This window comes from Mobula hypostoma, chromosome 7 (genome assembly GCF_963921235.1).
Source record: "Mobula hypostoma chromosome 7, sMobHyp1.1, whole genome shotgun sequence".
In the NCBI taxonomy this organism is placed as follows: Eukaryota; Metazoa; Chordata; class Chondrichthyes; order Myliobatiformes; family Myliobatidae; genus Mobula; species Mobula hypostoma.
Window position 1 is genome coordinate 24,960,105 of NC_086103.1, and position 25,188 is coordinate 24,985,292.

General features: G+C 43.7%; 1 protein-coding gene across 1 annotated transcript in view; it reads right to left on the reverse strand.

The window, feature by feature from the left end:
* The window catches only part of LOC134349197 (vascular endothelial growth factor C-like), an 82,854-nt gene that overhangs the window by 15,910 nt on the left and 41,756 nt on the right, over window positions 1-25,188 (reverse strand). The window contains exons 2-4 of the mRNA XM_063053169.1: window positions 6,871-7,081; window positions 4,737-4,927; window positions 4,076-4,227 (exon numbers count right to left, since the gene is read on the reverse strand). Coding sequence (XP_062909239.1) covers window positions 4,076-4,227; window positions 4,737-4,927; window positions 6,871-7,081 — 554 coding nt within the window. The remainder of the gene's footprint in view (window positions 1-4,075; window positions 4,228-4,736; window positions 4,928-6,870; window positions 7,082-25,188) is intronic.

Below are 25,188 nucleotides of genomic sequence, written 5' to 3' on the forward strand. Positions count from 1 at the left end.
TTACTGACAGGCCCATCGAATGAACTGCCCTACCCATGAAGGAGCTAATTACCAGATCAGTGATGGTACTACTATAAAGAATAAATTCTTTTTGAACTTGTTTTCACTAATCAACTGTGGCAGATGCATGTATCGATTATACACTGGTAGAAGTGACCACCATCTTGTCCCTGTGGAAAGAAGCCTTGTCCTCACATTGAGAGGCATTCCACAGCACTGTAATAGTCCAAAATGGGATGATCAGGACTAGGCAGTCCTGGGATTCTGTGGACTATTGGAAACACTGGAGGAGGTGTACACCACTAGAAACAACAGCCAGCACATCCTTTGCTCCATTCTCACACTGAAACCTGGAGATCAGTCATGGATCAATCAGCAGTGAAGGGAGACTTGGAGCGGCAGTACCAGGCACACTAGCAATTGGTAACACATACCTGGTGAAGCTGGAACACAGGACTATGTGCCAAGTAAAAGCAGCATGCCTGAGCTAAGCTTCCCAGAATTTGCAGATCAGATCAACATTCTACAGGCTTACACACACCCTGTCATGAAAATGATGGACACATGACCTTCTATGACTATTACATGAAGGCTTTTTCTCCTGAGGTTGGGCGAGATGAGAACAAAAGGTCATGGAGGGTTAGGGTGAAAGGGAGGGCCTGATGGGAAACTTCTTCACTCAGATCATGGTGCAAGTGTGGAATGATCTGCCGGTGGAAGTAGTAGATATGGGTTCAACTGCCAATTTTTAAGAGATGTATAGATAGATAAACGGATGAGAGAGGTATGGAAGGCAATGATCCAAGTCTAGGTAGATGGAACTAAGCAGAGAAGCAAGTCAGCACAGACTAGACAGGCAAAAGGGCCTGATTCTGTGTTGCAGTGTTCTATGCCTCTTTGACAATTAGTTGTTTAATGGTAGGAGGAGGCTCCATGAACACACCATTCCCAATAGTGTGGGATATGACACCCAAGTGCAAAAGGCAAGGCTGAAGCATTCACCCATGTTCACCTTGAGGTTCCAAACTGATGATCTATCTCACTCCCTTCCAAGAGCCCTGAAATCACAGAAGCCAGTCTTCAGACAATTGGATTTGTTTCATATGATTTCAAAAAAATAGTTGAGAGCACTGAATACAGTAAAGGGCATGAGACCAATCCGGATCCCGGATGAGGTACTGAAGGCACGTACTCCTCAATCACCTCTACCTCAGGCTAAGCTATCCCTGTCAAGGTCCAACTGTAGCACCCAATCAGCAGTATGGAAAATTGCCCAGGTCTGTCCCGTTATCAAGATGCAGACAAACCCGCTCAGGCTGATTACCGTCCAAGAACCTACTATCATCAGCAGAGAGATGGAGGGTGTCGTTGATAGCACCATCAAGAGGTATTTATTCACCGATAACTGGGTCTTTATTTAGCAAGCTGGGTTTTGACAAGTCAATGCAAATCCAGACCTTTTGACAGTCATTGTCCAAACAATGATCAAAGAGCCAAATTCCAATTGCAAGGTGAGAGTTAATGTCCTTACCATCAAGGCATCATTTACCTGAGGGTAGCATCAAGGCATTCTGGTAAAATCCAAGTTAATAGGTGTCAGAAGTGAAGATCTCCAATAGTTGGAGCAGTACCTTGCACAAATGAAGATGGTTGTTGTTACATATGCAAGGAGCAAGAATGACATTGGGGCAATAGGATTAAACTTTTTTACTGAGTCATGTTAGCTATTGTACACACTGGGAAACTTGGTGTGGGAGCTATGAACTGAATTTATGCATATTCCCCAGTTTCCATTATGGAATAGTAGTTACCATTCTGGGTCATTAGATCACTGGATAGGCAACATTACCTGGCTCTTCTGTGGAGGTGATAGAGCTCTAGAATTGGCGGTATTTTACAAGCGGAAAGTGCTGTCAGTTCTGGGCAGAGGCCTATGCTGGAGTTGGATGTTTGTCCGTGTGTGAGGGAGGGAGGGTGGGAGAGGGGAAAGGGCTTATTTTGTTGTTGTGCTTTGTTGCTTGTAGTGTTTCATTCTGTTGTGTTCGGTGTTGCTCTGCCAAACATTCTTTGTCAGCACAGGGATATTGTGGAGACCCTTGCAGGCTGCCCCCAGCACATCCCCAGTAAGTTGGTTGTTAACACAAACTGACACATTTCACTGTATGCTGTGATGTACATAGAGTGACACGGTAGCGTAGTGGTTAGCACAACACTTTACAGTGCTGGTGACCTGGATTCAATTCCCGCCACTGTCTGTAAGGAGTTTGCACATTCTCCCCGTGACCATAAGGGTTTCCTTTGGGTGCTCCAGTTTCAAAGACATACAGTGAAACCCCGATTTTACGTGCTCCGATTTAACGCTAATTCGGATGTAACTAGATGAGTCATTGGACTTCATGTCCATGTCAATCCATACTTTCCCTTCTCCAGCCTTTTGTCAATCATTTCCCAGCTCTTGGCTTCATCCCTCCCCCTCCTGTCTTCTCCTATCATTTCGGGTCTCCCCTCCCCCTCTCACTTTCAAAACTCTTACTATCTCTTTTTCCCATTATTCCTGACAAGGAGTCTTGACCAGATGCTGCCTGGCCTGCTGTGTTCCACCAGCATTTTGTGTGAGTCACTGGACCTTTTTTTTTGGCTCAAAATGGAACAAACTGCTAGAAAAAGAAAATCTTTTTCTGTGAAAGATAAGCTTCATGCACTTGACGCCATCAAGACTAAAAGTCAAACTCAAGTTGCACGAGACCTTGGGATACTGGAAACAACACTTCATGGCATTCTAGATTTCACTCACAGCCAGCGACATACTACGTTCAAGCAAGGAACACTCAATCACTTTTTTAAGAAATAAACTATAAATGATGATTGCTAATATTCTTGAATGTTTTTATTTGTTGTTTTGTATATTAAAAAGCTTTACTAAAATTAACTTTCTACAGTAACAACAACCTTGATTTAGCGCAACCCCGGTTTTATCGCGATGACATTTTATGGACCCAAACGACTGCGTTATAATGGGGTTTCACTGTACCAGTTTGTAGGTTAATTGGTCCTTGTAAATTGTCCCATGATCAGGCTAGGATAAAATCAGGGACGGGCAGTGCAGCTCAAAGGGATGGAAAGGCCGATTCCGCACTGTCTCAATAAATGGAAAAAAATCTGAATCGGAATTAATGAGCACTGGGGACCACTCCTATTTCTCTTGATAAATTACTTTTAATTCAGGCCAATGTTAAAATAGTTGATGGGTATCCAAAGATGTCATTTGTATTTTGGAAGACAAACCCTAGTGACTCCAGGAGGGTGTTTAAATTTGCCATTGATGGGGTCAGGACTAAGTCTGTGGGTTGTCTTTGATCTGCTCCTTCTCCTGAGGCTCCATCACGTTACTCCAGTACCGGAGCCTGCTGTTAGCTGCAGTGTCCAGTGTCACAGGGCAGCTGAAACAAATGGCTGGGGAGAGGCTTAAAGCTTCCTCTTTCTATACATCCATCCTCTATCCCCCATCCACTCAGTTCATTCACAATCAGAAGATGACGCCCATTAAGAGCGTGACCTGAAATGTGGTACATTCTTCCCACGTGTGTTGACATTATGGCTGCTGGCATTGTTACAGTCTGTAGGATACTCCAAGCCAGAGTAACCCTGTTAGAACAGGGCAGAAATTGCTAATAAAACTTAGAAATGTACATGTTCAGGAACAGGCTCTTCAGTCAATATCTGTGCTGAAGACAATGCCAAATTAAACGACGTCACATCTGCATCCCTCCATTCTTTACATATTCATGTGCCTATTTAAAAGCCTCTTGAACACTATCTCCACTAATACCCCGGAGAGACCGTCCCAGACACCTACCACTCTCTGTGTAAAATAAACTTGCCCCTTATCCCCTGAATCCTTGCTAGATAGGACTACATGAATCTTGATGTCCTGATGAAGGGTTTAGACCCAAATTACTAACTGCTTATTCCCCTCCATAGATGCTGCCTGACCTGCTGAGTTCCTCCAGCATTTTAAGTGTGTTGCTCTGGGTTTCCAGCATCTGCAGTCTCTTGTGTCCACATGAATTCTTACCTGTTTGGAAAAACTTGAAAAGAACGTCTGATAATGGAGTGGGAATGTCCAAAGATGTCTCGCTTGGGCTGGCAGTTACAGGCAGTGTGATTGATGAAGCTGATCACCACTGGCTTGGAAAGTCCCACTTGTGGTATTGTTATCTCCATCAACTACAATGGATAAAAAAAAAATCTATTAACTTTTTTTTATGGTCTTAAACATAATTTTTAGTTTGAGCTTCAGCGAGAAATTAATAGCAGGAGCCTGAAGATGCACACACACATTTAGGAACAGCTTCTTCCCTTCTGTCATCAGATTTCTGAATGGACAATGAACCAATATATGAACAATACCTCACTACTTAATTACTTCTTATTTAATTTTTTTTATATATATTTCTTATCATAATTTATAGTTCATTTTTATGTATTGAACTGTATTGCTACCACAAAATTCATTGTGTATATATCAGTGATATTAAACCTGATTCTGCTCTCTAGCACACTGAAATTAAATTAAAATTGCCCGACACTCTTAGATTTGCCATTTTTTTTTCACATGTGCTTGTTTTTGGATGAAAGCTCCCTACTTCTTTATTGCTGTTAAAGAACATGAATAAATCTTTCCGACAGGCAGGTTGAGCTACGAAAGTCTTCAAAACCAGATAAAAGTTACTTACTGTCTTACTGACGAAGGATGTGCTGACGTTTACGCACTCTAGTCCTTCGCTGTTGCAGCAGCCTCCACATCTGTGGACAGACACACAGGGAGGTTTGTAGAACTTGTTTGTTGCAGTCCCAAGCTCTTTCCCCAAATCCAAGCACACTTCTCTAGGCTTACACTGAGTCTTTTCCCATTCAAGTTCAATATCTGTCAAATGATTTGGTTGAGTTATTAGTTGGTTTTGAAACATGCATTTAAATAAAGGATACTTACAACAGCAGAAAGCTTGCACGGAGTAAGAGCTATTGCACGTTTGGGTATTAGTAGGGAAATTGACTACAGTTGAAACAAACACCCTGTTTGTTCTATGTTTGTTGGGTTTTCAAGTATTTTCACAGAATTCCCAGTTTTGTAAACTAGTCTAGCAGTACTTTTGTTCTGCTTTACCGGGATATTTTGTATTGTAATAGTAATGACATTTCAGGCATACTCATTAGCTATAAAGAAGTTTGATTCTCTTTTTCATATTGCAATTTTGCTCCAGCTTCAAACACTTCCAGTGCATAATTATCTGCTCTATAATTTAACACATTCATCGTGTTTTACAGAATGTCAGATTTACAGGTTTCATTTCAAATGGCATTTACTCTAAATTTTGCCTTCATGCAATTTAAATTTATTTCTAATTTTATGTCATATTTCATACCATCTCCAAACTCCAAGAATGCTGAGGTATTCTAAATGCAGCTGTTAGCTGGCCCTCATTTTCATTCATAGAACAGTACAGCACAGGAACAGTCCATTTGGCCTACAATGTCAGTGCCAAGCACGAAGCCAAATCTGTCCGCATATGATCTATATCCTGCTATTCCCTGCATATTCACGTGTCTATCTTAGAGCCTCTTAAACACCGTTGTATCTGCCTCATCTGTTGGTTTACAGGATATCTCAGCATGTTTCATCCAGTAACTGTAGAGAAATGTAGCCTGTGTTTGTGCACCCTTTATTGGGATAGCCTGCTGAATGGGGATCTGAGGATTGGAAGAACATCAATCTGGTAATATCTTTCAATTCCACAATGTGGATGATCACCAGAGATGATGCTGCATGACTTGTCTTTTCTGCTTCTGCACTATTATCAATTCCAGCTTTCAGATGACTTATTAAATGAAGGGCCCCTGACCTCTCAAGTGAGATTTAAAAGTTCCACAGCGCCATTTTTAAAAATTGAGATTCAGTGCAGAATAGGCCCTTTGGGCTGCACTGCCCAGCAACCCCCAAACTAATCCTAGCCAATCACAGGACCATTTACAACACCCAATTTACCTACCAACTGGTACATCTTTGGACTGTGGGAGGAAACCCACACGGTCACAGGGAGAACCTGCAAGCTCCTTACAGGCAGTGGCAGGAATTGAACCCAGGTTACTGTTACCGTAAAGCGTTGTGCTAACCACTCTGCTACCATTTAAAGAAGAGCAAGGATTTCTCCTGGAATTTTGGCAGGCATTTATTCTTGGGCCAGTTTCAAACATTCAGTCTCACATTGCTGTTGTGGGATTATGCTGTGAGTCCAAAGTTGGGGATCTGATGCCTGCACACCTGAGAATTCGGGGGCAAGGACTGAAGGCCCAGAGGTGGCCTGTCCTGGGATTGGAGGCCTGTGTGTATGCGTGAATGGGTCTTGTTTTGCTGTGTGCTGCTGTCATTGCTGCTGTTGTTCTGTGGAACACTGTGGGCATGCTGTCTAGGTGCCGGAATGTGTAGCCACACTCGCAGGCTGCCCCCAGCCCATCCTTGGATGTGCTGGATGTTAACACAAGTGACACATTTCACTGTACGTTTCAAAGTACATGTGATAACTAATCTGAATCTGAATCTAAAATTAGCTGTTTCATTCCCCTACATCATGACTTCGCTGCAAAACAAAACTGGGACATCCTGAGTACTTTGTAGATCAAAAGAAAAATAGGGAGGAGACCGAGGATCTGAAATAAAATCAGAAAATGCTTAAAGGTCTTTAATTAGAAATGTTGACCATGTTTCTCTCTCCAGATTTTGCCTGACCTGATAAGTTTTTCCAGCATTTTCTGCTCTTATTTCCTAAACTTACTGGACCTCATAGTAAACAAAGCCTCATTGTTCCTCACTTTTTAAATCTTCTTCTTTCCACAACACTGTAAACGCCGCTGCCTCCTTCCATTCCACTTCTTCAATCCCTCTCCGTGCATGCTTCATCATGGAGGATTTCCTCTGCAGGCACTCGTGGATCTTCCTGTACTCCGGGTAGAAGATGTCCATTAACTCCGTGACGCTAGATGCAGACCTCAGCTGGTCCTCCAGTTCGCTGGTGGCCTGGCTCTGGAACAAAGAGAACACAATGAATTTACCACTGATAGATGGGAGGAGGCAGCCTCCTCTTGCAATCAAAGAGCAGTATATAACCCTGGGAGCAAACCGGAGATGTTATCTCATGCATTCCTATCTAAAACTCCTGTCGTCGAGCAAATTCATAGCCCAGGTACCTGGAAGCAGTTTAATTCTAGATAAAAACGCAAACAACAGGAATACTGCAGATGCTAGAAATTCAAGCAACACACATCAAAGTTGCTGGTGAACGCAGCAGGCCAAGCAGCATCTGTAGGAAGAGGTGCAGTCGACGTTTCAGGCCGAGACCCTTCGTCAGGACTAACTGAAGGAAGAGTGAGTAAGGGATTTGAAAGTTGGAGGGGGAGGGGGAGATCCAAAATGATAGGAGAAGACAGGAGGGGGAGGGATAGAGCCAAGAGCTGGACAGGTGATAGGCAAAAGGGGATACGAGAGGATCATGGGACAGGAGGTCCGGCAAGAAAGACGGGGGGGGGGGTGACCCAGAGGATGGGCAAGAGGTATATTCAGAGGGACAGAGGGAGAAAAAGGAGAGTGAGAGAAAGAATGTGTGTATAAAAATAAGTAACAGATGGGGTACGAGGGGGAGGTGGGGCCTAGCAGAAGTTAGAGAAGTCGATGTTCATGCCATCAGGTTGGGGGCTACCCAGACGGAATATAAGGTGTTGTTCCTCCAACCTGAGTGTGGCTTCATCTTTACAGTAGAGGAGGCCGTGGATAGACATGTCAGAATGGGAATGGGACGCTCTGCCCACCAGAGAAAGCAGGATCTCCCAGTGGCCACACATTTTAATTCCACATCCCATTCCCATTCTGACATGTCTATCGACGGCCTCCTCTACTGTAAAGATGAAGCCACACTCAGGTTGGAGGAACAACACCTTATATTCCGTCTGGGTAGCATCCAACCTGATGGCATGAACATCAACTTCTCTAACTTCCGCTAAGGCCCCAACTCCCCCTCGTACCCCATCTGTTACTCATTTTTATGCACACATTCTTTCTCTCACTCTCCTTTTTCTCCCTCTGTCCCTCTCACTATACCTCTTGCCCATCCTCTGGGTCACCCCCCCCTTTTCTTTCTTCCCGGACCTCCTGTCCCATGATCCTCTCGTATCCCCTTTTGCCTATCACCTGTCCAGCTCTTGGCTCTATCCCTCCCCCTCCTGTCTTCTCCTATCATTTTGGATCTCCCCCTCCCCCTCCAGCTTTCAAATCCCTTACTCACTCTTCCTTCAGTTAGTCCTGACGAAGGGTCTCGGCCTGAAACGTCGACTGCACCTCTTCCTACAAATGCTGCTTGGCCTGCTGCGTTCACCAGCAACTTTGATGTGTGTTAATTCTAGATAACGGCCCTTAGTCCGAATCATGGCTGCAGAGTCCTGCGGGGCAGGATATGTGGGCATATTTCAAGCTGAGATAGATGGATTTCCAATTAGTAAGTAAACCAAGTTGTCGTGGGAAAGGTCAAGAAAGTGGAGGAGGGATGCTGGATTAAGCAGGTCTAGTCCTTTTTATAAACACAAGAGATTCTGCAGACACTGGAAATCCAGAGGAACAAACACAAAATGCTGGAGGAACTCAGCAGGTCAGGCAGCATCTTTGGAGAACGTACTGTAGATACTGCGTAACCTGTGTAAGCGGTTGTTTCTCTACTCCTTCTTATGGTCTCATGAAGGGGTTAAGCTTGCAGTGGCAGCACAGAGCAGCTGAGTTAAAATATCACAGATGTTTAAAAGCCAGGACAAACACTAAACAAGTAGGTAAGACATATTCTTTGTATCATTTAGGGAGGTGGGGTGGAGCTATGACTCTACCAAAGGAGGTGTAAGAAGCTCCTTCCCTCTCCCCGAGAGACACCCCCCCCCACCCCGTCCAGGGTCACATGAAGCCATGAGAACAGGTGCTGGATGGTCATATGAGCAGCTGGCGCATATCACAACTCCTGGCTACGCGACCACTGACACCAGGCAAAAAAACCTCTGAAGAGTATTGATAATGGCTGGGGTCACCCATGTTGTAAAGGCACTGCCCAGAAAAAGGCAATGGAAAAACACTTCTGTCAAAAAATTTGGGACGAACAATCACGGTCATGAAGAGACCATGATCGCCCACATCATCATTCAAGGTTTATTTAGGCACTGGGGGATGAGGATGTTGACGGTACTGGTCAGGCACCCAGGCACCACATCTGGAGGAAAGTGATTTAAGTGAAGACTGCTCCTCATGTTAGTGAGGAGCAATATTTAAAAAGGGAAATGAAAGAGAGGAGGAAAGGTAAAAACAGCAAAGTGGGGAGCACAAGCTGGTTAAATAATAGGTGATTATTAGTATGAGACGACAAGAGATATAACCAGATAACTAAAATCATAACCTACATAACTTTAACGAAAGGGTGCAGAGGGTTGGGGGAGATGTTGCAATTACGTGAGAGATGGGGAAGTAGGAAAGGAAGCCAAAAATGAACATGTTCCAGAAGACTGTGAAGAATTAAAGCAGGTCAGCCAATGTGCAATCTCTATTGGCAGCACAAAGATTGAAAGATGATTTCCACACAAACTAATCTTTTTCCTTCCCCTCACTCTTGGAACTTCCATCGAACATTGACAGGACTTCCAGCTGATAAGAAAAGATCAGCTATGGTTCATTCCTTAGGTTAGGGTAAAACCATAGGGTTGCGATGTGACTTTATTTAGAGATACAAGTGTGGAACAACAAACCACACTGCCTAGCAACCCACCTATCTAACACCAGCCTAATCACAGGATACCTTACAATGGCTATCACAGGGTAAACTACTAACTGGTAGGTCTTTTGGACTGTGGGAGGAAACTGGAACACCTGGAGGAGATGCACGCGGTTCACGGGGAGGATGTACAAGCTGCTTACAGATGGCGCCAGGATTGAACTCCAAACTCAGGAACATCTCAAGCTGTGATAACACTGCGCTAACTGCTATGCGACCTGTGGCAGCCACTTTCATGAGACTATGTACAGCTATAGGTATCCAAGCATCAATGAAGATTTTGGACACTGGCATTTTATAATATTTCCCCAAATAAAATAGATTAGGAATCAACTTTATTTGTTACATGAACATCGAAACATACAGTGAAATGTTTCGTTTGCGCCAGTGACCAGGCGTGCAATGCTGGTCGGAGCACACCCGGCACACCTTTAAGAAAAAAGCCGTAATAAACAAGCTAATTAATTAGGTGCCGCCCAAAACGTAAATGTCGGCCCAGATCAGAGGCGATTGCTGATTTCACTTGCTCTACGCGATGTTCACTCCTCTTTCCAGGGTGCTGGAGCCTTCAGCTGTTCCATTGTTTGGTCAATTTAAACGCCAGCCCAGACAGGCTGAAAAGACAGGGCTGTCAGGATCGAGGTGACATGTTGAATCTACACAAACTTCTAATAAAGTCTAGGCACTGCCGTGCTTCCTTTGTAATGATAGTTACGTGCTGGTCCCAGGACAGATCCTCTGACACTTTTCAGAGAGAGAAATGTCGATCCTTAATGCCGAAGAATTTAAAGTTATTGACCCTCTCCACCTCAGTTCCTCTAATGAAGACTGGCTTCTGGGCGGCATCTAATTAATTAGCTTCTTTATTTTGGCTTTTTTCTTAAAGATGTGCCAGGTGCGCTCCGACTACCACTGCACCCCAAACAGTGACCAACACAGACTGAGGATATGATGAGGGCAGCCTGCAATTGTTGCTATTCTTCCAGCACCACATAGCATTCCCACAACTCACTGCTGCTCACCTGTACATCTTTGGAACGTGGAAGGAAACCAGAGCACCAGGAGGAAACCCATGCACCCATGGTTAAGTTTCTGCAGTAGCCTTTTAAATAATATCCTGGCAAAATACACAATAAATGACCTCTTTTACCCTCTCCACAAGGCTGCAAAAAGAGCAGTATTAGTTCTCTATCCAGAGATGGAAACATATGGTAACAGACCTCGGAATAGCTCTGGATTTTGGTCCAATAACTTTACAACACCACTGGATATTTATTAATTGCATATGTTCATATAAAATTTTAATCTGCAAACTTAAAAGTGTGCACAGTAGTTTGAGCTGCAGATATCATTCAAATTCAGAATCCATTAAAAGCCAGTCAGTTGACATTAAAGAAACTCTCCTGACAGCACTGACTGACATCATTTTGATGGTCAGTATTCTGTAATGAATGGGGCCAAGAGCCAACAGAGACTGGAATGAAGAGTAAAGAATTTGCCAAAAACATTTTCACTGATAATGCTGCTTTTTAATGGGTTCTCTAGTCACAGAGTCCAAGTAACTACAGTCATTAAAAAAAAAGGGAAATGGGAAAAAAGATGGGGGATGGAATAACTTGGATGATAGAAATATAGAACACTTATGCTTAAAAGTGGCCATTCAGCCCATTGAATCTATGTTGGCTCCCAGTCAAACAAACCAGTCAACCCCATTCCTTTTGCCTTTATCAGGACTGCTGCAAGTTAACTTCCATTAGGCAGCTAAAGAAATTGTGTTTTGAAAGCCCTGACTGACCTTTGCAAAGAGAGAGGTCTGGATTTTAGTCTCTGAAATAAAACCCATCATGCTCTATATTTTACCCACCATATTACGCACCTTCCACTATTCAGTACAAACTCTCCTTATCCAATCAGAACACTTCTTGATCTTGTTCACCTCCATCTAGTCCAGAGGTTCCCAACTACTTTTATGCCATGGAGCCTTACTATTAACCAAGGAGTCCGTGTACCCTAGATTGGGAACGCCTGATCTAGTCTCTTCTCAACCTACTTTGCCTTAAGGGCTTGCTTCAAAGAAGTCAACACAGTCTTTCTCTGTGCTGTAAGTTTATAAGCATGATCATCATTTTGGGAGTAATTTACTTTCTTGTTTCCAGAGCATAATAGTTCCCTTCTGATTTTTACACCCTATGATAATGTGGATAGTGTAATTATCCACGGAGAGAACCATCATTTCAACTTGGTGAAACAACCCTGGAAAACATGGACCACTTTCCGTATCTTGGAAGTCACCTCTCCTCCAATGTTGACCTTAATGATGAGATCCAATATCGTCTTAAATGCACTGGAACAGCTTTTGGACGTCTCCGAACAAGAGTCTTTCATGATTGTGACATCCGAACAGAGACCAAAATGTTAGTGTACAAAGCAGTGGTGATCCCAACGCTCCTGTATGCATCAGAAATCTGGACAACATACCGACGACATCCGAAGGCACTTGAAAAGTTCCATCAATGCTGTCTTTAAAACATCTTAAATATCAGCTGGGAAGATAGAAGAACCAACATCAGTGTGCTAAATGAGGCAAAAACAACAAGCATTGAAGCCTACATCATCAAGAACCAACAACTAAGATGGAGCGGTCATGTTGTTCGGATAAAAGACGAACGTCTGCCGAAACAAATCTTCTACTCCCAGCTTAAAGAAGGCAAATGTAAAAGAGGCGGACAACAGAAGAGATGCAAAGGCATCTTAAAAGCCAACATGAAGAAATGTAACATTGACATCAACAATTGGGAAACCAATGCCAAGGACAGGAAACTCTGGCAAGCCATCATCTGAGAAGGAACAGCAACTTTCGAAGCCAACAGATGTGCAGAATTAGAAGAAGAGAGAAGAAAATGGAAAGAGAGGCAACAACCAAAGCCCGATCTGCCATCTGGAACTACCTGTCCTGAATGCAGAAGAACTTTCAAAGCCAAGATTGGACTCATAAGCCACTTGAGAGCCCATAAATAGATCAACAGAACGAAGACCATCATCCTCGACCTCAAGGGATAGCCACGATGACTTAATTATAATTATACTATTTGTATAACTATCCCCTTATCAGAGCAGGCCTTTGACTGTGAGAGTGCCAGACCCCTCAGATGTCCTACTAAGATTAAAATTAAGATCAGCACACACACATCGAAACATCAAAAGAGGAATTTTAAGAGGAATGTCAAATGCGTTGTTTGCGTCAAAAACTAACACAATCTGAGATGTGCTGGGGGCAGCCCGCACCTGTCACCACACTTAGTTAGCACCGGAACTCACTATCCCTAATCCGTACATCTCTGGAATGTGCAAGAAGAGAGGAGCACCCATGGAAAACACACCAGGTCACAGAGAGAATACTCAAACTTCTTACAGCAGTGGGAATTGAACTTTGATCTTTTGATCTTTGGCAGTGTAAAGTCTTACACTAACTGCCATGCTACTGGACCACCCTATGTAAATATAAGTACTACTATATAAATGATTATCCTATGAAAACACAGTCCTGTTATGAAGTTCTCACAAAGTGTCTTAGGTGGATCTTAAACTCACTAATTTGACTTAGATGCTGGAATGTTATAGCATGTGACTAACTCATCCCAGACTATAGCTTTTTTAATGTTAAGCTGACAAACTCTGTGGCAGCTTTAGAACTGAGATGAGGAACAATTTTTTTTTAGCTGGGGAGGGGGGAGGGGAGGTAAATCTGTGGAATTCATTGCCACAGATGGCTGTGAAGTCCAAATCATTGGGTATTTTTAAAGCAAAGGTTGATAGATTGTTGATTAATAAGGACATCCAAGGTTATGGGGAGAAGGCAGAAAATGGGGTTGAGAGGGAGAGTAATTCAGCCATGATTGAATGGTGGAACAGACTCGATGTTTCAAATGGCCTAATTCTGCTCTTACGTCTTATGGTCCCCCTTTTATAATTTGTCACTGAAAACCATCACTGATGAAGTGTTTCAAGAAGGTTGTTCACTGCCTTCTGCTCATGGGCAATTAAACACCATCCTTCTCACCAACACCAGCTTCTCAGCTCATTAAATAAAAGAAAGGCTCGCACGGTGACAGATGTTGGTAGCATTATCTCTTCTGAAAGAGAAGACTGCACTTAAAATACCCACTTCATTCTCTCCAGAGAGAATGCTGGACTCACAGAGATGCTGTTTTATGCATAAACTGACCTCAGTCTTCAGCTAGTGTTAGGAAAATCCCCCAGGTGATCTAGTGATTTACTGCCCTGCAGCTGCTTGAAGCTCACTTCCTTGCAAATCTGTTTCCACGTTTCCTGAACACCAACACTGACTAAACCTCAAGAGAAGTTTACTGTGTATAATGCGCTTTGATGTAGGCAGTGAAAGTTGGTAAATAAATGCAAACAACAGGAATTCTGCAGATGCTGGAAATTCAAGCAACATACATCAAAGTTGCTGGTGAACGCAGCAGGCCAAGCAGCATCTGTAGGAAGAGGTGCAGTCGACGTTTCAGGCCGAGACCCTTCGTCAGGACTAACTGAAGGAAGAGTGAGTAAGGGATTTGAAAGTTGGAGGGGGAGGGGGGAGATCCAAAACGATAGGAGAAGACAGGAGGGGGAGGGATAGAGCCAAGAGCTGGACAGGTGATAGGCAAAAGGGGATACGAGAGGATCATGGGACAGGAGGTCCGGGAAGAAAGACGGGGGGGGGGGGTGACCCAGAGGATGGGCAAGAGGTATATTCAGAGGGACAGAGGGAGAAAAAGGAGAGTGAGAGAAAGAATGTGTGCATAAAAATGAGTAACAGATGGGGTATGAGGGGGAGGTGGGGCCTTAGCGGAAGTTAGAGAAGTCGATGTTCATGCCATCAGGTTGGACACTACCCAGACGGAATACAAGGTGTTGTTCCTCCAACCTGAGTGTGGCTTCATCTTTACAGTAGAGGAGGCCGTGGATAGACATGTCAGAATGGGAATGGGATGTGGAATTAAAATGTGTGGCCACTGGGAGATCCTGCTTTCTCTGGCGGACAGAGCGTAGATGTTCAGCAAAGCGGTCTCCCAGTCTGCGTCGGGTCTCGCCAATATATAAAAGGCCACATCGGGAGCACCGGACGCAGTGTATCACCCCAGTCGACTCACAAGTGAAGTGATGCCTCACCTGGAAGGACTGTTGGGGGCCCTGAGTGGTGGTAAGGGAGGTAAATGCAAATGCTTTTTCTGCAAATCCCAACTTTATTGCCTGAGCAAAGATGACCTCAGGAAAAATGTAGTCAAAGCGAGTTCAGTTTTAATGAAGTATTTACTTGGCTGCAGAAACAAATTCCCTGTCAACATGAAGCTACATTTTTTTGGCATTTGTCAGTTGCAGTGACACCATTCTTTACATTGACAGGCCCTCAGACCTCCGTGGGGATTAGAATGACCAGACATCTGAACAACTGGGAGATCATAATGGCACAATAGTAGTCAGTGTCTTGGCTTTGATCACCAGAAAGAGCATCAGTGCCAAAATGCACATGGAATTAGCTTCAAACTCCATTCTGACATCATGGTAGAGCCAATGACTATACAGTGTCTTCAGTTTAATTGCATAACATCAATCTTGATGTAAACATTATCAGCATATTTGGTCAAACTTATGGCCCCTTATATGAAATTCTAATGCTGAAGTGATCAACTTCCTAAAGATATATATTTTCATTTATTTTTTTCAATAAATCTATAGAATAGAGTCATAGAACACAACAATGCAGAAACAGGCTTGTCAGCCCATCTAGTTCATGCTGAACCATTATTCTGCCTATTACCATTGGCCTGCACCTGGACCATAACCCTCCATACCCTTCCCATCCATGTACCAACTCAAGATTATCTTAAATGTCAAAATCAATCCTGGATCTCCTACTTCCGTTGGCAGCTTGTTCCACACTCTCACCACAGTCTAAGTGAAGAAGTTCCCCCTCAGGTAAGGCAAGACAGCGACTATACTTTATCAGGAGTTTGAAGAGATTTGGTATGGCAACAAATACACTCAAAAACTTCTATAGATGTACTGTGCAGAGCATTCTGACAGGCTGCATCACTGTCTGGAATGGGGGGGGGGGGGGGATGCTACTGCACAGGACCGAAAGAAGCTGCAGAGGGTTGTAAATTTATTCCGCTCCATCTTGGATACTAGCCTACAAAGTACCCAGGACATCTTCAGGGAGCGGTGTCTCAGAAAGGCAGTGTCCATTATTAAGAACCTCCAGCACCCAGGGCATGCCCTTTTCTCACTGTTACCATCAGATAGGAGGTACAGAAGCCTGAAGGCACACACTCAGCGATTCAGGAACAGATCCTTCCCCTCTGCCAACTGATTCCTAAATGGACATTGAACCCTTGAACACTACCTCACTTTTTAAATATCTATTATTTCTGGTTTTTGCACGATTTTTAATCTATTCAATGTACGTATACTGTAATTGAGTCCCTTACTTATTATCATTATTTATTTCTTCTATGTATCGCATTGAACTGCTGCTGCTGCTAAATCAACAACTTTCACGACACATGCCGGCGATAATAAACCTGATTTTGATTCAGGTTCTCCATAAACATTTCACCTTTTGCTCTTGTGACAAGAATACACATAGATTAAGATGTAGCTGTCCTGTGCTGGCACCAGTGGGATCAGCAGTTGGTCTGCTGCCTGTCTTCAGGAGAGAGAGATAAGGAAAACAATGGAGCAGCACTTGGAGATGTGTAATGAAGGGACGGGAGAGAGAGTAACAGAAGGAGAGAGCTGTCAAGATTGGCTCCCCCTTTGAACCCTGAACTGTTTGAAGTGATGGACAGGCGATACCCCAGCAGGGGGATAAAAAGGGACAGGTTCGCTAAGGCAAGACACACACGACAGCCGAGGTAATGGGACCCTGGAAGCGGTGCGTCTCTCACAAGTCGGTGGGAAGTTTTGGAAGGCCGGTTGCGGGACCAGGCCATAGACGCACGGGGTGGAAAGGCACGATCGGCGGGAACCTGGTGTGTGTCCACCCTTGCCTGGGTGCCAGGTTCACTGCAGAGAAACGATCGTATCTGGAAACGGAGGGGTCACGGTCGGTGACCTCAGATGACATCACAAAGGGCTCGCCCGAAAGCTGACTGCGAAGGTCTGTGTGGAAGCTGTTTGAATATTCATTCGTTTTGCTCTCTCTCCTCCCCCCACACTGTCCATCTCCCACGGCAGCGATTACTGCGAACTGAACTGAACTAAATTGAACTGAACTTTGCGTCACTTTGAAACTGGTCATTTACCCCTAGACAACGATAGAGCTTGATTGATCCTGTTATCTTAATTCTGTGTACATGTATGTTTATCATTGCTGAACTGCTGCATTCATTATCCTTGTGATTAGAGTACTGTGTTGCTTGTCTCTTTAATAAAACTTTCTTAGTTCTAGTAATCCAGACTCCAACTGAGTGATCCATTTCTGCTGGTTTGGCAACCCAGTTACAGGGTACGTAACACTCTCAACCCATGACCTCTAGTTCTAGTCTCAACCAATCTCAGTGGAAAAAACCTGCTTGCATATACCCAACACACATCAAAGTTGCTGGTGAATGCAGCAGGCCAGGCAGCATCTCTAGGAAGAGATACAGTCAACGTTTCAGGCCGAGACCCTTCGTCAGGACTTCATCAGGACCCTCCTGACAAAGGGTCTCGGCCTGAAACGTCGACTGTACTTCTTCCTAGAGATGCTGCCTGGCCTGCTGCGTTCACCAGCAACTTTGATGTGTGTTGCTTTATTTCCAGCATCTGCAGAATTCCTGTTGTTTGCATATACCCTACTGATACCCCTCATAATTTTTATAACTCTAGCAAATCTTTCATTCTCCGACATTCTTTGGAGTAAAGTCCTAACCTATTCAACCTTTCCCTACAACTCAATAACTATTAGTGTTGCACTGTCAGCTGTACTTCAGCCTGGTATAAAGATAACATCAGCTTTTAAAGTCAGATTTAATTCCCACTTTGAATTTACCACAGTGCTAACCAAGTACTGCAGTTTGTGTATGAAGCCTCAGTGACTATTCAGAATGGCTTCACTTCCGGTAAAGATCGTCTCTGAGACCATATCGGTGTGACAACATCTGGTCTTCCTTTGTGCAAGAATGGGGGAGAATAAAGATGCATGACTTAGCCTTTGGGTTCACTAATTTAAAGTAGGACACATGTCTATGTTATTATTTGAACAAATCACTGCTAAACAGCACCACTTCCACCGCTAATTGATAACAGACGGAACAGCACAAGCTAGGAGCAAATCTTTGATTCACGAAGCAGCTCAACTTTTATAGCTCTGCAGCAAAACACTTGCACACGTGGACAGCTGATGCGAGAAACAGAAATATGCACGTGACAAAATGAGTCAGTCTTCTGAGCTGAAATCGAGAAATATCATAGTCCAATTGAAAAGAGAATGACCGTGTGAATATATGTGTTGGTGTCTCTTGTCTAGGGAAGTTTAAAACAAAATACATTTTGGGATACTTTTCCACAGCCAATTCTTAGTGTGTTGATGTCTGAAAAAAAAATAAAAAGGAGGGACCTTCTGGTTGCTGTGAGTGCTAATGTCTCCTCGTTGTAATCAGCCCAAGAGTAGCTCCACATACTCACAGAATCTCTCCAAAACAAACCTGCCAACCATGGCACTGTGATAGCATGCTTTTCTCTTAACTCAGTGAGTGTGGCTCCAACATATTCTCAAGAAGCACAACACCACCCAGGACAAAGTCATAACGTTCAGTGGCAGCACATATAGTCATACAGTGCTACAGCACAGAAACAGGCCCTTCAGCCCGTCTACTCCATGCTGAGTTTTTATTCTGCCTAGTGCCATCGACCTGCATCTGGACCATAGCCCTCATACCCCACCTATCTATGTACTTCTCTTAAATGTTAAAATCAAACCCACCACCACTTCCACTGGCAGCTTGTTCCACACTTGTATCACCCTCTAAATGAGGAAGCTCCTTCTCAGATTCTCCTTAGCTCTCATCCTTAACCTATGACCTCTAGTTCTAGTCTCACCCAACCTCCGTGGAAAAAGCTTGCTTGCTTTATCCCATCTATACCTGTCATAAATTTTGTATACCGCTATCAAATCTCCCATCATTCTCCTATGTTTAGGGAATAATGTCCGAACCTATCCAACCCTGCCCTATACCTCAGCTCCTCAAATCCTGACGACATCCTTCTAAATGTTTTCTGCACTTTTTCAGTCTTATTGATACTCTTCTTGTAGCTAAACAGGAACAATGTCAATAAAAAATGATCATTTTCATACAGCCAGATTTGGGAACAGCTTCTTTCCAACTGTGATAAGACTGCTGAACGGATCCTGACCCGGATCTGGGCCATACCCTCCAAATATCTGGACCTACCCCTCGATTTTTTTGCGTTACCTTACTTCCCATTTTTCTATTTTCTATTTATGATTTATAATTTAAATTTTTAATATTTACTAATTTAAACTATTTTTAATATCTTTAATATTTAATATTTGTAATCCAGGGAGTGTGAAGCACAGAATCAAATATCGCTGTGATGATTGTACGTTCTAGTACCAATTGTTTGGCAACAATAAAGTATAATTTTTTTCATGCTAAATATTCATTCACTTCACCGTCAGCACGTAGTACTGCAATCCAGTTCATCTGATGCGGCTGAATGAGTATGCCACAGTTGTCACAGTCTTCATCAAAACCTCTGTGGATGAGAACATACCAGACATACCCGAACCAAAAGCTGTGGATGAACAGCAAATCTATAGTCTGCTGAGGGTTAGATCTGTGGCATTCAAGACCAGTGATCCAGAACTATAGAAGAAATCCAGGTACAACCAATGGAAGGCTATTTTAAGGACAAAAAACCCAATTCTAATTATGGTTAAGATGAAATTGGATGCATGTTGGCTCTGGCAGGATTTGCAGGCCATTACTTCCCACAAAGTGAAACAGCATCGTGAATGGCTGTGATGCCTCGCTCCCAGATGAGCTTAACGCCTTTGAAAGGGAGAATGAAACTACACCCATGTGAATCCCTGGTGACCCTGGGATCTCTGACTTGCTGACCAACATCAGAACATCTTTCTAGAGGGTGAACACTCACAAGGCGTCATACCCTGATGGTGTACCTGGTATGGCTTTGAAAACCTGTGCCAACCAACTGGCAGGAGTGTACAAGGACATCTCCGATCTCTCACTGCTGCAGTCAAAGGTTCCCACCTGCTTCAAAAAAAGTGACAATCATATCAGTGCCTAAGAAGAGTGGGGGTGAGCTTCCTCAATGACTACCACCCAGAGGCACTCATATTTACTGTGATGAAGTACTTTGAGAGGTTGGTCACGGCTAGGATCAACTCCTGCCTAAGCAAGGACATGGACTTGCTGCAACTTGCCTCTCACCACAATAGGTCTACAGAAGATGCAATCTCAATGGCTCTCCACTCAGCCTTGGATCACCTGGACAACGGCAATACAGTACCTCTGCCAGGCTGCTGTTTATTGACTACAGCTCAGTGTTTAACACAGTCACACTCTCAGTTTTAATCAACAAGCTCCCAAACCTGGGCCTCTGTGCCTCACTGAAACTGGATTCTTGACTTACTCACCGGGAGACCACAGTCTGTGGGGATCTCCTCTTTACTTACAATCAACCCTGGCATGCCCCAGGGATGCACGCTTAGCCCACTGCTCTACTCTCTAGGCACAGGTCAAATACCATTTATAAACTTGCCGATAACTCAGCCATTGTTAGCAGAATTTCACATGGTGACAAGGAGGCATATGGGAGCAAGATAGATCAGCTGGCTGAGTGGTGTCGCAGCAACAAGCTCGCACTCAGTGTCAGTAAGACCAAGCAACTGATGTTGGACTTCAGGAAGGGGAACTTAAGGGAATACGCAGCAGTCCACGTCAAGCAAGCCGAAGTTGAAATGGTGAGCAGTTTCAGGTTCCTGGGCATCAACATCTTGGAGGATCTATCCTGAGCCAAAATATTGATGCAATTACAAAGAAAAGATATGACAGCAGCTATAGTTCTATACGAGTTTGAGGAGAATTGATATATCACCAAAGACACTTGTAAATTTCTACAGATGTACAGTGGAGAGCATTCTAACTGGTTGCATCACCATCTGGTATGGAGGGGACATTTCGCAGGACTGGAAAACATTGCAGAAATTTGTAAACTCATCCAGTTGCTTCATGGGCACTAGACTCCCCAGTATCAAGGACATTTTCAAAAGGCGAAGGCTCAAAAAGATGGAATCCGCCATAAAGGACCCCCATCACACAGGACATGCCCTCTTCTTATTGCTACACTCAAAGACGAAGTACTGGAGCTTGAAGACACGTAGTTAATGTTTCAGGAACAGCTTCTTCCCCTCCACCATCACATTTCTGAATGGACAATGAACTCATGATCACCACACAATTTTTCTTTCTTTTTGCACGACTTATTTAATAATATTGCAATCTACTGCTTCCACAATTCAACAAATTTCACAAGATATCCTAGTGATATTAAACTTGATTTTGATTCTGATTCTAAAATGTGTTGTAATTACTAGTCCAGACTACTCCTAGAACACATCTGAACTGCCCGATCTCCACCAGCGAGAGAGGCAAAGGCAGCAGGCACAATGGAGCACCACTACCAGGAAGTTCCACTCGAAGTGATGCCCCATCCTGACCTGAGGATACCTCACTGTTTTATCACTGAGTCTAAATCCTGGGACCCTTTCCCCAACAACACTATGGAAGTAACTCCACTAGAAGAGATTCCAAACGTTGATGATAGCAGCTCACCACTGCCTTTGGGAAAGCAAATATGCATGGAGAATAAATACTGGTGTTGTCATTAGCACACAAACTCTATACACGAATACAAAAAGCAACACCCCTCCAGTCACTGATACAGGTAGCAGAGAAGAGAGAGTTCCGTATTTGCAAATGAATAATATCTTCACAGCAGCAACCGGGCACCAAACATTTTCCCAGTCAATGGAGTAGCATCCAAACACAGTCACAATTCATCTCTCCTTTTAATCTCCATGTGGTCAACACCTGTCCCGCACAGCTCTAGATACACTAGTCACCATCTGTCTAACACACAGTCACCGCCAGCTCCAGCAACACTTACTCCCTGTGCTCCACATGTCCACATCATCACTGCTCATCCTACAGAAATCCACCCCATAAGTACTGTATTAGCTCTCCATCTACAACTCCCTACAATCACTGATGTTAAAACGAGTTCATCTTTCCATTAACTCCTGCAACTGGGATGGTGCTAAACATATTGTGCATTGCTTTGGAACCAATTGGTGATGCTCAAGTAATCTTAATGCTTGTACAGCCATGGCTTTCCAAGCTCTATCCTGGCTTGTGCACTGGAGGGTACTGCAGCCTCACTGTAGAACATTAATACACTGTATGAGACAGAGGTTACAAATTATCTCCCTAGATGGATTAGTTTAAAGGACAGGTACCACTTATTGGGTGGTGGGGTGGAGGATGAAACTCTACCAAAGGAGGTGTAAGACACTCCTTCCCTCTGCAAGCCTGAAGGTCACCCTTGGGCAAGGTGTGCTTAGTCCCCTGATCAGGGTGATGTGAAGCCTGGTCGGGGTGGTGGAGCAGGTGGTGGATGGTCATATGACCACCTGGTACACATCACAAGTCCTGGTCATGTGACCACTGGCACCAGGCAGACAATCTCTGAAGAGCATTGATAATGGCTGGAGTTACCCATCTTGTAAAGACACTGCCCAGAAGGCGGCAATGGCAGACTACTTCTGAAGAAAAAATTGCCAAGGGCAATCATGGTCATGGTAAGACCATGACTGCCCACATCATACAACATGACACATAATGAATAAACTTCAAGCTGCCCCCAGTGGTGGGAGAGAGTATTACGCCACTCTGGTCAGCTGGTTATCCTACAGCAGACAGCCCTGGCTATTAAAGTGTTGATCTGTCACAGTCCAGCTACTGGGAACTTTGTGCTTTTGCTGAACAGGTGGATAAAACCCATCACAGCAGCAGGCAAATGAAAGAAGTTGGCTGTTCTTACACTGGCAATGTGGAACATCAGAACAGTTTGCATAAAGCTGGCAAGTGACCTACAGCTGTTCAGCAAGAGAGCTGGGATTAACATGCAACCTAATGAGTTGAACACTGATCTAAGGGATTCACTGAGTGTGAATCACTAACATATTATCTGACAAGGGAAGAGGTTAGAAGGGATGAAAGAAGTTAGCATGGGCTTCGCTACTCTGAGTAACACTGGACAACAAAAGATTTTGTTTCCTAAATACTTCTGGGTGCATTTTTTGGATTTTAGGCTGCTGATCATGAAAATCACCATGAAATTTCCTTATCCCCTGTTTTTCTTTTATTAGCTATATTCCTCATTTCAATTCATAATTCAAGTCAATTGAAATGTTGCCTGCAATGTAAGCTTAAAAGTTTTCTATCTTGTCCAGGCATTCCTGGGCATGCTAAGGCAGAGTGGATGCTACACGGGGCAGGACTGCTTTTAGAAAAGCTATAATAGTGTCATTCACACACTGCTCTATGCATTAAGTTTACATGTATATCGGTTTGCATTCGCATTGATGTGCATGCTCTACATCCATAGCTTATTGTGTGTACTCATTATAATAAAGTATTTGCATTTCAGGGGTAATTGTGATAACAAAATGTCTCTCTAATGATGCAAGAGCTGCAATAGTTTCTGTTATATTTGTGGCGAGTACATGCTTAAATATCAAAGACTGTGCATGACTCCTCTTATTAAGAAAGCCTACGAGCTCTACTTTGGGTGTAAAATTGGCGACCAAGACAAAGCCTGGGTTCCTCTCATTTGTTGCACAACGTGAGTTGTCGACCTTAGAGCCTGGCTCAGAGGTACTGAAAAGTCAATCCTGTTCACTATCCCAATGATATGGCGAGAGCAGAAGTATCATGCGGCAAACTGCTACTTCTGCCTGACCAGTGTGTCTGGTTTCTCTGCTGAAAGCAAGAGATCCATTGAATACCCCAATCTCCCTTCAGCCATGACACCCGAGCTGCATGACAATAGTCTTGCAGTACCCAGTCCACCAAACAGAGACCAGACAAAGAGGCCATGATGATGCACAAGCTAGGAATGGAAATTGGCACCGATACAGATACAGATTTTGAACCCTTCATGTCGAGTGAGCCTCATATGCTAACTCAATCTGAGTTAAATGGCTTAGTCAGAGACTTGTGTTTGTCAAAGACAAAAGCAGAATGACTGGGTTCAAGACTGCAAGGGTAAAGTGTAAAAGAGAGGTGAGAGTGGATATCAGACCACTGGAAACGATGCTGGAGAGGTAGTAATAGGAGACGATAAAATGGCAGACAAACTGAATAAGTATTTTGCATCTGTCTTCACTGTGGAAGACACTAACAGTATGGTGGAAGTTCCAGGTGTTAGGGGGCATGAAGTGTGCGAAGTTACCATAATTAGAGGGAAGGTTCTTGGAAAACTGAAAGGTCTGAAGGTAGATAAGTCATGTGGACCAGGTGGTGTACACCCCAGAGTTTTGAAACTCTGCACGACAGAACGAACAGTGCCTCTAGCTATGTTGCTCATGTTCTATTACAACACTGGCAGCTGCTGCCCAATGGTATGAAAAGTTGTCCGCTTATGTTCTATCTACAAACAACGAGACAAATTGAATCCCTTAATTACTGCCCAGCCAGTCCACTTTCAATCATCAGCTGATTGTGTTGTCAAGCGGCACTTTCTCACAAGTAACTCAGTCACCAGTGCTGTCAGCTCCAGACCTTATCATATCCCTAGTCGGGGTGGCATAGTATCATTGTGGTTGGTGTACCACTATTTCAGCACCAGCTACCTGTGTCCAATGCTGCCATTGTCTGCAATGAATTCGTGCATTCTTCCCGTGACAGTCTGCTGAGTTCCTCCAGCATTTTGTGTGAAGTACCTGCTAAACTGGTTTCTTACGTAAACTGGCTCAAGTTAGTTTGCAGTGCAAAACCAAACCATGAGCTCATGTTTCTTTGTTAGAGCTATTACAGCACTTACAATTTACTTCAGTTCCTTTGTCCTGTCTCTGCTTTGATTGCTGGTCCAGACTGACCATGTCTGTCCTGTACAATGATGAACATCTAATAAAACAGCTATAACCATTAGATTTGCCTCATTCCTCATCCTCTGCTGGTCCAATACCATCTACCTACTTTTGACAATGAGTGACAACACAGTCATTGCTGTGTGCCTC